General features: G+C 44.2%; 1 protein-coding gene across 1 annotated transcript in view; it reads left to right on the forward strand.

The window, feature by feature from the left end:
* The window catches only part of LOC135205772 (paraplegin-like), a gene marked incomplete in the record, with an annotated part of 592,202 nt that overhangs the window by 141,063 nt on the left and 437,340 nt on the right, over positions 1 to 13,799 (forward strand). Inside the window, 1 exon segment of the mRNA XM_064236914.1 lies at positions 7,964 to 8,213. Within this exon segment, the coding sequence (XP_064092984.1) occupies positions 7,964 to 8,213 (250 nt within the window).

Consider the following 13,799-nt stretch of genomic DNA (forward strand, 5'->3'; position numbering starts at 1 on the left):
GCTGCGCCTCTAGTGGCCATCCTTTAAAAGTTAGCGCCAGAAGCCACACGTGCTAATTTTTCTCTGTGTTTTTTGTGCCCTTTCGTGGATTTTTACTATAATGGAGCGTGCAGCTATCGCAGCAGCTAAGTTAAGTACTCAGTGTCTACGTCTAGCAAGTTTTTTCCGTCCCCGAGACGGTATTTGCCGTTTTTTAGGTATAGATACGTTCTCGGGGGCTGGAAGCATGGCAGCATGGTCCTGCCGCATGTTGGGTTCGTTCTTGGTCTCCCATACCTAGAACATCCCTTATTATTTTACGCTCTATCTTGATTATCCACGTTATTACGTCTACTCCAAGTTGTTATACACATATGTATTTCACCTTATGTAGGCTTTTTCTATCCAGACCCTAGTCCAGGTTCTTTGTATCGGCCCCTGACTAGCTTTGAGTGGTAGACTTGCCTTCGGGCTAGTCGCACACTCCTGGATTTTTTCTCCTGCTATTTTACCTTCTTTCTTTCATTTTTATTATATTTTATATTTTTATGTTTTGTTCTTGTTAAGGTTAGTTGGCGTCTGGCTTAGCCTAGGTCCTGGCTCATAGAGCCTAGTCTACCGTTGATCAGTTCGGTCGCTTCCTCATAGCTTCTCTCTGATCAGTTGGTTTTCTTTTCGCCCTATGGGTCTATATGCTACCGCTTTTCAGTTCTGGTTGCTTCCCGATAGCTTCTATCTGATCAGTTGGTTGGCCTAGGCTTGGTTACCGTATCTTAGTTTACCGCCTCGTGGTCACTACGTGATCACGAGTCAGCCAGGCGCCTGCCAGTCCCCCTTCCCCCTCTCCCGCTCTCCCATAGAGTCGGGCGGGGATGGGTCGGTCTGTCCTTGCTCGCCCAGCATGCCCGAGCCTGCCTCCCCCTTCCCCTCCACCGGAGGGGCCTGGGAGTCCGACAGTCCCTGACTGGTTCCGACCTCTCCGCTTCTCGGCTCGGCCGGGTGGTACGTTGTGGGGGGCTCTGGCCTTCCCTCCCTCCGTTACTTCCTTGTCGCTCCGGGTTAGCGCGAGTCTGTATGTCATCTCGCCCTTCCCCCCTTACTAGAGCTCCTCCCTATCGGAGTCCTGGTATCCAGCGGAAGGGTATAGTCCACCATAGATGGACCGGAGCATACAAGAGGTCTTCACTAACCGTACCGTATTGCTGAGTTACTACACTCCGCTTCACTGGACCTAGTCCGGTTACTTGCATGTAGGTTTAAGTTATCTTTAAGTTTATCTTAAGTAAGTTTCTTAAACCATCCCCACCCCTCCCTTAGTATTTACCGGATCTCTCCGGTTTTTTATAGACAAAATATTCAGGCAATGCAGGGAGGGGTTATGCCCAAATTTTTTTCCAAGCTCCGCCACGTATCGGAGTTCGTTTTGTCCTTAGTCTGTAAGTGTTACCCCTTTTAAGATACTCATGTGTCTTCCCACTTACAGGACCACCAACTGTGAGCATCCGGGATGTTCCGCTACACTTCAGGACCCCTGTGGACACGAAGTTTGCCGGTCCCATGCTCCATGCGCGACTCCGCACGGGGACATCCAGGTCTGGTACCATGAGACGTGTACCATATGTTACGATCTGGTGAGCCAGCTTTTGGAAGGCGTAAGTATTCCATCTCCGCATGCCGCTCCGCTTCGTTTACTTCTTAAGTTTTCATCATTACTTTAACTTAAGCAAATCTAGTTTAAGTTATATCTTAAGTTTTAGTTTAAGTGGTTCTAAATCTAAAATATATCCTCTCTTACAGGCTCCGGCAGTAAGAGATACGGCATTGGCTACCTTGCGGGCCTGGGTCGGAGGTTTTGGCAAGAACGCCGCCAAGGTCAGCCCTACATTTCTGGAGAAGCGTTTAGCTTTGTTAATCTTCCCCGGAGGCAAGGCGCGGGACTGGCTACGTCGACCCGTAGAGGCGGACCCCTCTATTTGCCTTATCCAACAACAGCTGGCGGCCTCTTTGAACTGAACAAAACAAGACCAGGATATCTCCACGGATGTCGCAACCCTGGATATAAATGTTGAACCTATGGTAGGTATAGACGACCTGTTGGTCGAGGTAAGTAATGCAGGTACCCAAGGGTCCCCCTTGGGAGTGACTGTTTCTTCTACTCCTGCACTCACCATCCTTCCCAGCTTTACCGGTGATGAGTTATATACTCCTCCAGAGGCTTCGGTTAGGCCTAAGATCAAGTCTAAGCACATGACTTTGACTAAGACGTCATCGTCCTCGAAGAAGACGTCCTCGTCTTCTTCTTCGCGTAAGTCTCCGGCTCGTAATCCCGGCCCAGACAGGTCTAAAGGGTCTAGCTCCGGCTCAAAGTCCTCAAAGAGTAAGCCTAAGGAGAAATCCGCACCCGGCAGTATCACCAGTTCCACTACCTTTGGTGCCTATTCAGAGTCTCCCCTCCACCTCCGCAGCAGCTCCGGCTCTGGACACAATGCTGGCCTGTTGCAACAGGTGGGCGACTTGGTAGGCTCCCTTAAGACGAGTATGGAACATATGATATCTCGCCTGTCGGATAGGATAACTTCTCAGGATACTATATAGCCGGCCTAAGAGAAGCCCCTCTTGCCTCTCCCTCAACCTCTAACACTAGTGGATCTCAGCTTCCCCCGTATGACTCGCTGCCCGCTTTCTCCATGAACAATCCTTGGAGAGTAGCGTCATAGCTCCCTTCCAAGATGGTCTCATCTCCATACCGGAGTTTGGAACTCGAAGAATAGAGGACTTCGAGTTCTACCCGGAAGGCCTACAGCCTCCCTTCATAGGCTACGCTAGGCTCACGCCTTCGGCTATGGTTAGGAGATGACAGGGTACCAAAGGAGACAGTCCTCTATTCTCGGACCAGGCCCAACGGATGGCTTAGATGTCTAGACGACATGGACTGTTCGAATACCAAGATCCAACCATTCAAAAGTCCCTTTACCATTTTCACGATGGACGAAGGTACCCCGCTCCCTTTCCTTACCAAGATAGCGAGGTCGGACCATCTCAGCAGCTCAGAAAGGGGAACCCATGCCTCAGCTGAAAGAAGCAGACCCCACTTCTCCGTTGCTCCGTCAATTGGAGAATTATGGGAGGACTTGCCTAACACTTTCACAGCTGGCAAACTCAAACCTGACTGTGCTATGGAGCAGTTGGTGAAAAGCTGCCCAGGCTCCCTGATAGTCTTATTCAAGCGGAGTTTGACTCGAAAACACGACTAGCAAGGTCAATCAACCTGCATGGCTATGTCTGAGGTAGCAACCATGGCTTATGGTTCAGAACCAATTTTCAAGCTTATGACCAAAGCCCTGACTCAAACGGTGCAGTCAGACATGTTCGAGTTTGCCACTGCTAGAACAAATTGCAGAAAGCATGTATTGCTAGAGGCAACCATTCGGCATGAACCGAATAGGTTACTTTTCTTCTAACATCTGGGGCGCAGATCTCTTCCCAGATGCTATGGTAAAGGAAGTACAAGCAGAGGCTACGAGGTTGAACCAAAGCTTAAGGGACCGTTGGGTTCTTACGGCTAGGAGAAGGCAAGACTTCGACACCAAAAGTAAGGGACAAAAGGAAGCCTAGACGTTTCCAAACCTACCAAAAGAGCAGCCGCGCTTCCCTCAACAAGTTTCCTACAGTGCCGTTAGTGCAGACAGCTCAGCCCTCCACGTCTAAAGGTCAATCACAGCCTATTTATGTGATATCCCCTCAGCTCAACCCTCCACCTCATACGCCATCTCTCCAGCTTACAATCCAGCTTTCGAGAGTCAAGCTTCTCAGAAGTATGACCGCTCGAACAAGGGAGGCAGAGGTAAGCGGTCCTTTCGTGGGAGAGGATCGGGAGGCCCCCCTTCAATAGGGGAAAGCACTTCAGAGGAGGTCGAGGGGGTTACCAGAACCAATGAGGAACTTCAGGTAGGAGGGAGGCTGTTTCACTTTCGCCACCAAACCAGGGGGTGGTGGAACTTCAGCCAGTGGGCTCAGAGCATAGTGTCAAAAGGGCTGGTTGGAGCTGGTTGACGAACCACCTCCAGCCAGACCTTTCCGTCAACTTCCTTTCAAGGAATTGACAGAGTACGCAGAGGACCTCCTTCAGAAAGGAGCTATAGTCAAAGTCAAGAGATTCAAATTTCAAGGTCGCTTGTTCAGCGTCCCAAAGAAAGGCTCAAACAAAAGAAGGGTAATCTTAGACTTGTCCCGCTTAAACTAGCCATCCGCTGCGACAAGTTCAAGATGCTCACGATCTCACAGGTGCGGACCTTACTTTCCCCGTGGGGCCGTCACCACCTCTATCGATCTTACAGACGCCTACTATCATATCCCTATTGCAAGACACTTCCGTCCGTATCTGGGATTCAGGATAGGAGACCAGACGTTCTCCTTCAAGGTAGTCCCGTTCGGGCTCAACGTGGCACCCAGGGTGTTCACGAAGCTAGCGGAATAGTAGTGCAACAGCTCAGAGCTCAAGGGATTATGGTAGTAGCGTATCTCGACGATTGGTTGATCTGGGCCCCATCAGTCGAAGAATGCAACAAGGCCACACTGAAAGTGATCCAATTCCTAGAATATCTAGGATTCAAGATAAACAGATCCAAGTCCAGACTCACCCCAGAGTCAAACTTTCAGTGGCTAGGCATTCAATGGAATCTATCCTCACACACTCTGTCGATTCCGTCCACCAAAAGGAAAGAAATAGCGAAGTCAGTCAGCTATTTCTAAGTCACAAACTAGCATCGAGGAGAGCTCAGGAAAGAATCCTCGGCTCTCTCCAGTTTGCTTCAGTAACGAACATCTTAATGAAAGCCAAACTGAAAGATCTAACCAGGATCTGGCGCTCTCGAGCAAATGTCAGGTCCAGGGACAAGCTATCCTCAGTACCTCTGATTCTAAAGGAACCGGCTTCGGCGGCCGTGGGCAAAAGTCAAGAATCTGTCAGTGTCAGTCCCTCTTCAGTTCCCTCCACCAGGGATTACCATCCACACAGACGCGTCCTTAAGCGGCTGGGGAGGGTACTCCCAGGTCAAAAAGGTGCAAGGAATTTGGTCACCCAGTTCCGTCAGTTCCATATAAACGTACTGGAGGCAATGGCAGTCTTCTTGACTCTGAAAAGATTACGCCCACCAAGGTACTCCCACATAAAGCTAGTCTTGGACAGCGCAGTGGTAGTACATTGCATAAACAGAGGAGGCTCCAAGTCCGTCCAATCTAAATCACGTCATGATAGCCATCTTCTCCCTGGCAGACAAATTCAGTTTGGCATCTTTCCTCCACCCACATAGCTGGAGTAAGAAACGTCATAGCAGACGCCCTATCCCCGATCAGTACCCCTAGAGTCGGAATGGTCTCTAGACGAGAGTTCGTTCCAATGGATCCTTCAAAGAGTCCCAGGGCTACAGGTGGATCTCTTCGCATCACAAGCGAACCACAAACTACCGTTTGTTATGTAGCCCCCAACCTGGACCCTCTGGCTTACGCCACGGACGCCCTGGCTCTGGACTGGAACAACTGGAGAAGATTTACGTCTTCCCTCCAGTGAATCTCCTTATGAAGGTCTTAGACAAACTCAGGACATTCAGAGGTCCAAGGTGGCTCTAGTTAGCCCCAGACTGGCCGAAGAGCAATTGGTACCCACCCCCTGATCCTGGAACTGGGTCTTCGTCCCCTTCGGATCCCCAGTCCCAAGCTCTCCCAGTCAGTACAAACGAAGACTGTGTTCGCTTCCTCAGGGATTCTCAAAACCCTAACTTTATGGATTTCATGAAGTTTGCGGCAAAAAGAGATGCGAATATTGACCCTCAGAATATTCTTTTCCTGGAATCCGATAAAAGGGATTCAACTTTGAGGCAGTATGATGCTGCCGTCAAAAAGTTAGCAATCTTCCTGAGAGAGTCAGATATCAGAATCATGACAGTTAATTCTGCTATATCCTTTTTCAGATCTTTATTTGAAAAGGGTTTAGCAGCTAGCACGATTACGACAAACAAGTCAGCATTGAAAAAGATATTTCAATTTGGATTTGAATTTATAGACTTGACAGATACTATTTCTCGTCTATTCCTAAAGCATGTGCTAGACTTAGGCCCTCTGTCAGGCCTACGTCAGTTTCATGGTTCTTAACGATGTTCTAAAACTGGCTTCCGAAACCGATAATGACACATGCTCGTTTATGATGCTCCTAAGAAAAACTCTGTTTTTATTAAGCCTAGCTTCAGGAGCAAGAATTTCAGACTGTCGGCTTTATCCAGAGATCCGATCATATTCAATTCCTCCCCACGGGGGAAGTGCTACTTTCTCCGGAACGTAGCTTTTTAGCAAAGAATGAAGATCCTTTGATGAGGTGGGAACCTTGGAAGGTACTACCCCTTCCACAAGATGTTTCCCTTTGTCCGGTTTCAACCTTACGAGCCTTTCTATCCAGGACCTCCTCTTCCTCATCGGGGCCCCTCTTAGGGAGGGAAAAAGGTGGCACTTTATCCACTAAAGGCATCAGGCAACAAATCCTGTACTTTATCAAACAAGCCAATCCTGACTCCTTTGCCAAAGGCACTGATGATTCCAGGGCATAGCCCCCACCTCAATTAATTACTTCCCCAACATATGAATTTTGCTGATTTAAAGAAGTATACCGGATGGAAATCGCCGACAGTGTTCAAACGTCACTACCTTAAGTCCTTGGAAGCTCTGAAATTCCCAGCAGTAGCAGCGGGTAACATAGTTTCCCCCTGACTCTAGCTAGATTATAGTAGAAGATTCAGTCCTCCTTTCTACCTGCCTCACCCAACAGTTCGTCTATTCCTGCCTTGTTCATTAACATTTACCTTGTGTCTTAGCTGCTTTATGATTGTATAGTGCCCCTTTTGTCTGGTTAGGGACACTCACATCTGAATTACCATACTGATCTCATAGATGTTATCCCCTTATTTTTATGCTAGGGGATACATCATAATGCAATGGTTACGGGTTTGTATATTAAGTCATATACATTCCCTAAGATATTTTTATTTTATCAATTGATCAAATATTTATGTAAATTTATACTAATTGCTATTTCTCATTTTTGATACATGTTGTTACACAGATTTATTGTGATAGGTAATCATTGTACCTATTTGTATATATGTAAATTACCTTATATTATTAACATAACTTAGATTTAAGGGTAATTTAAGCATAATTCTGATTTTGTTTTACTGTGTACTTGTATCTTTTTTAGCAATTATATTCATTCTTTTATTTTGTATCTTTTATTTGAGACCTATTTTGTTTTATTATATTTTATTTACTTTGTTTACAATCTTGTGCTGTTTCTCTGGTACGATTTCGCGCAAGCGACACGAGCTGGAGCCCAGAAAAGGATTTTGACGTAAGGAAAAATCTATTTCTGGGCGATTGGCTCGTGTCGCCAGCGAAATACCCCCCCTACCCGTCCCTTCGCTCAAGATTGTCTGCTAACTTCAGGATGGCCACTAGAGGCGCAGCAGTCGCAAGCATGGGATGGGTGTAGTAGTAGTTCGAGCTGCTCCCTCTGTGGGACGGCTCCCTCTTGGAGGGTTTTGTAGTGGGGAGATTTCTATTGGCATTGGCTCGTGGTAGTGGTCTCCACTCGCCTAGTGTTCATACCGACACCCTCCTAGAGGGTGAGCGAGTCAGTCATACTGACCTTTTTCTTTATTTTATTTATTCTCTGGTATGTGTTAGTACATTTACCCTAGAAATAATAGATTAAAGGATATTTCGCTGGCGACACGAGCCAATCGCCCAGAAATAGATTTTTCCTTACGTCAAATCCTTTAATGCTTATGAATGGAATTCAATTTGTCTCAGGAATTCTAATTTTTTCAAATGGCTTTCGTGAACTGATTTGAAGCACCTCATGATAGATTTTTTATTTAATAGGACTGGAAAGTGTTGAAACATATGCTGTAATGTAATGAATATTTATAAATTTCAGGTCTGGGATATCTGTGCATGAGCAGAGAAACTTATTGGTAAATAGATTGCATTCCAGTTCTCCGGGTAATCAAAATCTTGGAGGAAGTGGGAGTACTGGAGGTAGTTCTTCTGGTAGCAATGGTGGTGGCAACAAAAATGATGAAGATGAAAAAAAAGGAATGTTGGCTAAAGCAGCCTTGTGGATGCTTACAGCATATATGTTCATAGCCATTATTTCACTTCTGTTTCCTAGCAGCAATCAGCCAGAGGTAAGAAATTTGTTAAATGTAAGTTTTACCTTTGGTATATTTAGTAATCTTTTAACCCCTTCGCCTCCGGCCTGTTGCATTGCTGCAAATGCTTGCATACCGCATGAGATCCCCTGTCGACCGCGAGTGTATCAATCATCACTTGCTCTCACTAAATTTTATGTTATATTTATATGTTTCCTTTATTTTCTTATGTGAAAACATTGTGTATATATCAATGATTATTTTTTTACCTCAGTTAAAAAATATATATACAGGCGGTCCCCGGGTTACGACGGTTCCGGCTTACGACGTTCCGAGGTTACGACGCTTTTTCTTAAATATTCAATGGAAAAATCCGTCCTGGGTTACGACGCTTGTTCCGAGGTTACGACGCTGACGCTTCCGACGCTACGAGCTTAACGACGCTTTTAAAAACGCATACTATGATAAAAATCCTTTATAGTTTAGCACAGTATATTAATAAAAATAAGTTTCTGGTTAGATTACAACAAAAATTTTGAGATTATGATGATTTTGACACTTTTTATGTTGTATTTTTTCTATTGTTTTTTAGTGACGCCTCATATGCGGAACTAGTTTCCGAGCGAATGAATACAATACTAGTTACATATAACGTCCAAAAGCGCAAATAATGAAAAAATCATTGCTTGTTCCGAGTAATAATAACAAAACGAAGTTTCTGGTTAGATTACAACGCAAATTCCAAGTATCCAAAGAGAGACATTATCCAGTAATTTGATCAGAGAGAGAGAGAGAGAGAGAGAGAGAGAGAGAGAGAGAGAGAGAGAGAGAGAGAGAGAGAGATGAGAGAGAGAGAGAGGCGTCTTCCGACGCTCCGAGTTAAGGACAGAGAAGTGTTCGTTTCGTTAAAACGGTTTGAGATTATGATGATTTTCGACACTTTTTATGTTGTTTATTTTTCTATGTTTTTTTAGTGACGCCTCATATGCGGAACTAGTTTCCCCGAGCGAATGAATACATACTAGTTGTACATATAACAGTCCAAAAGCACAAATAATGAAAAAATAATTGCTTGTTTCCAGTAATAATAACAAAACGAAGTTTGTGGTTAGATTACAACACAAATTCCAAGTATCCAAAGAGAGACATTATCCAGTAATTTGATCAGAGAGAGAGAGAGAGAGAGAGAGAAGAGAGAGAGAGAGAGAGAGAGAGAGAGAGAGAGAGAGAGAGAGAGAGAGAGAGAGGCGTCTTCCGACGCTCCGAGTTAAGGACAGAGAAGTGTTCGTTTCGTTAAACGGTTTGAGATTATGATGATTTTCGACTTTTTATGTTGATTTTTCTATGTTTTTTAGTGACGCTCATATGCGGAACTAGTTTCCGAGCGAATGAATACATATAGTTTACATATAACAGTCCAAAAGCGCCAATAATGAAAAAATCATTGCCTAGTTTTGCCAGTAATCAATAAACAAAAACGAATTTTTTCTGGTTTAGATTACAACGCAAATTTCCAAAATGTATCCCAAAGAGAGCATTAATCCAGTAATTTGCATTCAAGAGAGAGAGCGAGATCGAGTGAGAGAGAGACGAGAGATAGACGAGAGAAGAGAGCGTACGAGAGAACGGGACGGAGATGAGAGAGACGAGTAGAGAGGAGACCACCGAGGACGACGAGAGAGAGAGAGAAGAGAGAGAGAAAGAGAGACGCTTTGGCAACAATGGAGTCTCGGGGTTTTTATAGCTTCCTTCTGCTTGATTGGACCGTGGATATTGGTAGAAGGATTTCGACCATACCTCGTTTGCCAAATCGACTGATTTACGAAACGGCCACGTCATGCTTTGCTATAATTTCATGTTTTGCTTCCATCGAAATCATTTCTTGGGTTGGGGTTCTTATCATCTGCTTTGTCTTAGCTTTGAGACCCAATGGTTAATAATAAAATAGACAAAATAACACGAAAAATAGGCGCAAATACAACGAACTAAACAACGACGTGTTGAACATGCAGCACCAACAAACAAACAGACTGAACGCCATTTATCGGTCGCCTATACAACTAACACTCATCGCAAAATCGTATCTCAAATTTATTTCGTTGTATATCAAAGCTTGGGGTGTTGTATTTTCGCAAATTTTCTGTTATATCTCAAAACATTCGTATATTAGGGCAATCGTATGTCAAGTTTCCAATGTAATTTGATCAGAGAGAGAGAGAGAGAGAGAGAGAGAGAGCGAGAGAGAGAGAGAGAGAGAGAGACGCTTTGGCAACAATGGTCTCGGGGATTGACGTAACGTTTATTTTCTGAACAGATAGGACAGAGAAGTGATTCCGTTTCATTAAACGGCCTCTGACGCATGGCAGGAAATGTTTTGTTTGATACTAAAATATTAACCTATTTTAAAGAACATTTTACTTTAAGAGTCTATATGATATGTAAATAGTAATCAGCTGTTCTTGTAGCCCTCAAGATTTTGCAAAATCACTCCAGGTTGTACATAAAACTTCAAGAATGTAGTGTCACCAGAGGATTACAATAGTTTTTACCTTCAAGAACCAGCATTCTTTTATGAAAATAACTCCAGGTTGTACATAAAAACTACAGGAAACAACATGTAGGTGTACCAAAGGATTACAAGTAAAGGTTTTTGTTTATAAACTTTTTTTATTAGTTTAAGACATATTTCCAAGTGTCGTTCCGGCTTACGACGATTTTCGGCTTACGACGCGTCTCAAGAACGGAACCCCCGTCGTAACCCGGGGACTGCCTGTATACAGTGGAACCTCTACATACAAAAGTCCATACGTACTTACGAAAAATCCAAGTTACGAAAGCAAAGACGAAGATTTTTTTGCTTCTGTGTATGAAAATTATTCAAGTTGCGAAAGGGTAACGTCCTTTGACCATTTCGTCACATCAGCATTATCGTACACTTGTGGAATTCGTTCGTTCACATAGATTTAGTTTGTTAAAGTAAATTCGTGTTAGCGATTTCGCTTTCTTCGTAGTAAGTTACTTTATCGTGTTGTGTGTGAACTTAATTGACTTGATAGCCATGGGTCCCAAGAATGTTGCTGAAGTTCACGGAAAGAAGAGGATGCTCTCCATGGAGACAAAGATGGAGATAATTAAAAAGTATGAAGCTGGCATGCAGTTGAGTGTGACTGCTAAGGAATACGTCCAAAATCCGTCGACGATAGGCACCATCCTTAAGCAGAAGGAAGCCATCAAAGCAGCTACACCTTCCAAGGGCGTGCCTATTTTGTCCAATAAATGGAGCCACGTGCATGATGAGATGGAGAGGCTGCTTCTTGTATGGATTAAAGACAAAGAAATCGCTGGCGATACAATAACCGAGACGGCAATTTGCCAGAAGGCCAGCGCTATTTTCGGTGATCTGAGTGCCCAGGCCGAAGACGACGGAAGAGAAGGGACATCGACGGCAACCCCAAACTTCAAGGCTTCTCGGGGGTGGTTTGATAAATTCCGTAAAAGGACTGGCATCCATTCGGTGGTGTGGCATGTGGAGGCTGCCAGCTCAAACATGAAAACGGCCGAAGCCTTTATTAAGACGTTTGACGAGATGATGATCAAGGAAGGCTACAGTTCTCAGCAAGTCTTCAACTGTGATGAGACTGGGCTTTTTTTGGAAAAAATCCCTCGTCGGACGTACATCATGGAGAAAGAGAAGAAGCTACCCGGGTATAAGCCTACGAAAGACAGGCTTACGCTCGCACTTTTTTCCAACGCCAAAAGGGATTGTAAGGTAAAGCCCCTACTTGGCTATCATTCTGAGACTCCTCGAGCCTTCAAGGCACACAAAGTGCTAAAGGAGAAGCTTCTGGTGATGTGGAGGGCTGGAAGGGAAGCGCCTCCCTCTGAAATGTCTGCTGTTGTTGGACAATGCCCCTGCTCACCCTCCTGGCCTCGAGGAAGATATCCTAGCGGAGTATTCTTTCATCAAGGTCCTTTATCTTCCACCTAACACCACCTCTCTCCTCCAGCCCATGGACCAGCAAGTGATATCGAACTTCAAGAAGCTGTATACAAAACATCTTTTCAAGAGAAGTTTTGACATCACTGATACCACAAAACTCACCTTGCGTGAATTTTGGAAGGAGCATTTCGATATCGTCATATGCATCCAACTCATCGATCAAGCTTGGCAGGAGGTTTTGAGGCGAACCTTTAATTCTTCTTGGAGGAAACTCTGGCCTGATGCTGTATCCTCCCGAGACTTCGAGGGATTCAACGTGGGTGAAGCTGATGCAGATTCCGAAACAGTTGACGATCCTGAAACTGTTTCGCAACCAGATCTTGGCGAGATCATTGCACTCGGCAAGTCCATGGGGCTGGTCGTTGACGAGGACGACATCAATGACCTTCTCGAGGAGCTTAAGACGGATGACCTGAAGGAGTTGGAGGCCATCCAACATCACGGCGAGGAGGAGGAGGAGGACCCTATGACAACGGCAGAAATTAAGGATGCCCAGCTGCTTTTCATAAAGTGCAATCATTTATAGAAAAGAGACACCCCAAAAAGGCTTACACAGGTCGTATGCTTGCGCATTTCGGTGACGTTTGCCTAAGTCATTTCAGGAACATTGTGAAAAGTAGGCAGAAGCAATCTTCCTTGGATAGTTATTTTTTAAGGCAGCCTTTAGTAGTAAGCAAACAGGAAGATCCAAGTGACACAAGAAAACAGAAAATTGAAAGTGGTGAGGAAATTGAAATTTTGTAAAAAAAAAAAAAAAAAAAAAAAAAAAAATAAAAAAAAGTATAAAAAAAAGAAAAAAAAAAAAAATAAAAAAAAAAAAAGTAAACATCAGAAAAAGGCAAAAAAAAAAAAAAAAATTGTAAGTTTTTTATAAAGTTAAGTGGTAATGTTTTCTGCCATTTGTTAATGTGTTTTGTAAAGTTTAGTGTTAATGTTTTTTTTGCCATTTTTTAATGTTTTGTAAATTTAATTGTTCATGTTTTCTGCCATTTGTCCTCCTCCTCTGTCGCCACTTTCGGAGATCGCCTCACTCTAAAGGTAAGGTTCCACATTTTACTACATATGTACGTACATGTACGTACAGTATTTCTTGTACCCTTTATACTAATATACTTTATTTACAGGTAATCACAGTTAGGTTAGGTATTGAATGGTCCAGATTGTTGTATTTCATTGTTTATTAGTCAATTTAGCTTTTATTATAAAATTTACTGTGGTGTTTTTGTAGGGCTTGGAACGAATTAGGCAATTTACATGTAAAATGTTCTAGATTCGAAAAAATTAGGTTACGAAGGTCACTTCGGAACGGATTAATTTCGTAACCTGAGGCACTACTGTACTTTCTCTATCACCCCCCTTAGTGGTGGTACACATATATTCTGTCTGAACTGACCGCCTCCCCATGCCGCACCACCGAATGGATGCCAGTCCGTTTCCGGAATTTTTCAAACCACCCATGAGAGGCCTTGAAGTCTGGGTTGGCGTCGATGTCCCTTCTCCTCCATTGTCTTTGGCCTGGGCAATCAAATCGCCAAAAATTGTGCTGGCCTTGTGGCAGATTGCCCTCTCAGTTATCATATCGCCAGCGATTTCTTTGTCTTTTATCCAGACAAGAAGCAGCC

Source organism: Macrobrachium nipponense, chromosome 11, assembly GCF_015104395.2.
Source record: "Macrobrachium nipponense isolate FS-2020 chromosome 11, ASM1510439v2, whole genome shotgun sequence".
NCBI classification, from domain to species: domain Eukaryota; kingdom Metazoa; phylum Arthropoda; class Malacostraca; order Decapoda; family Palaemonidae; genus Macrobrachium; species Macrobrachium nipponense.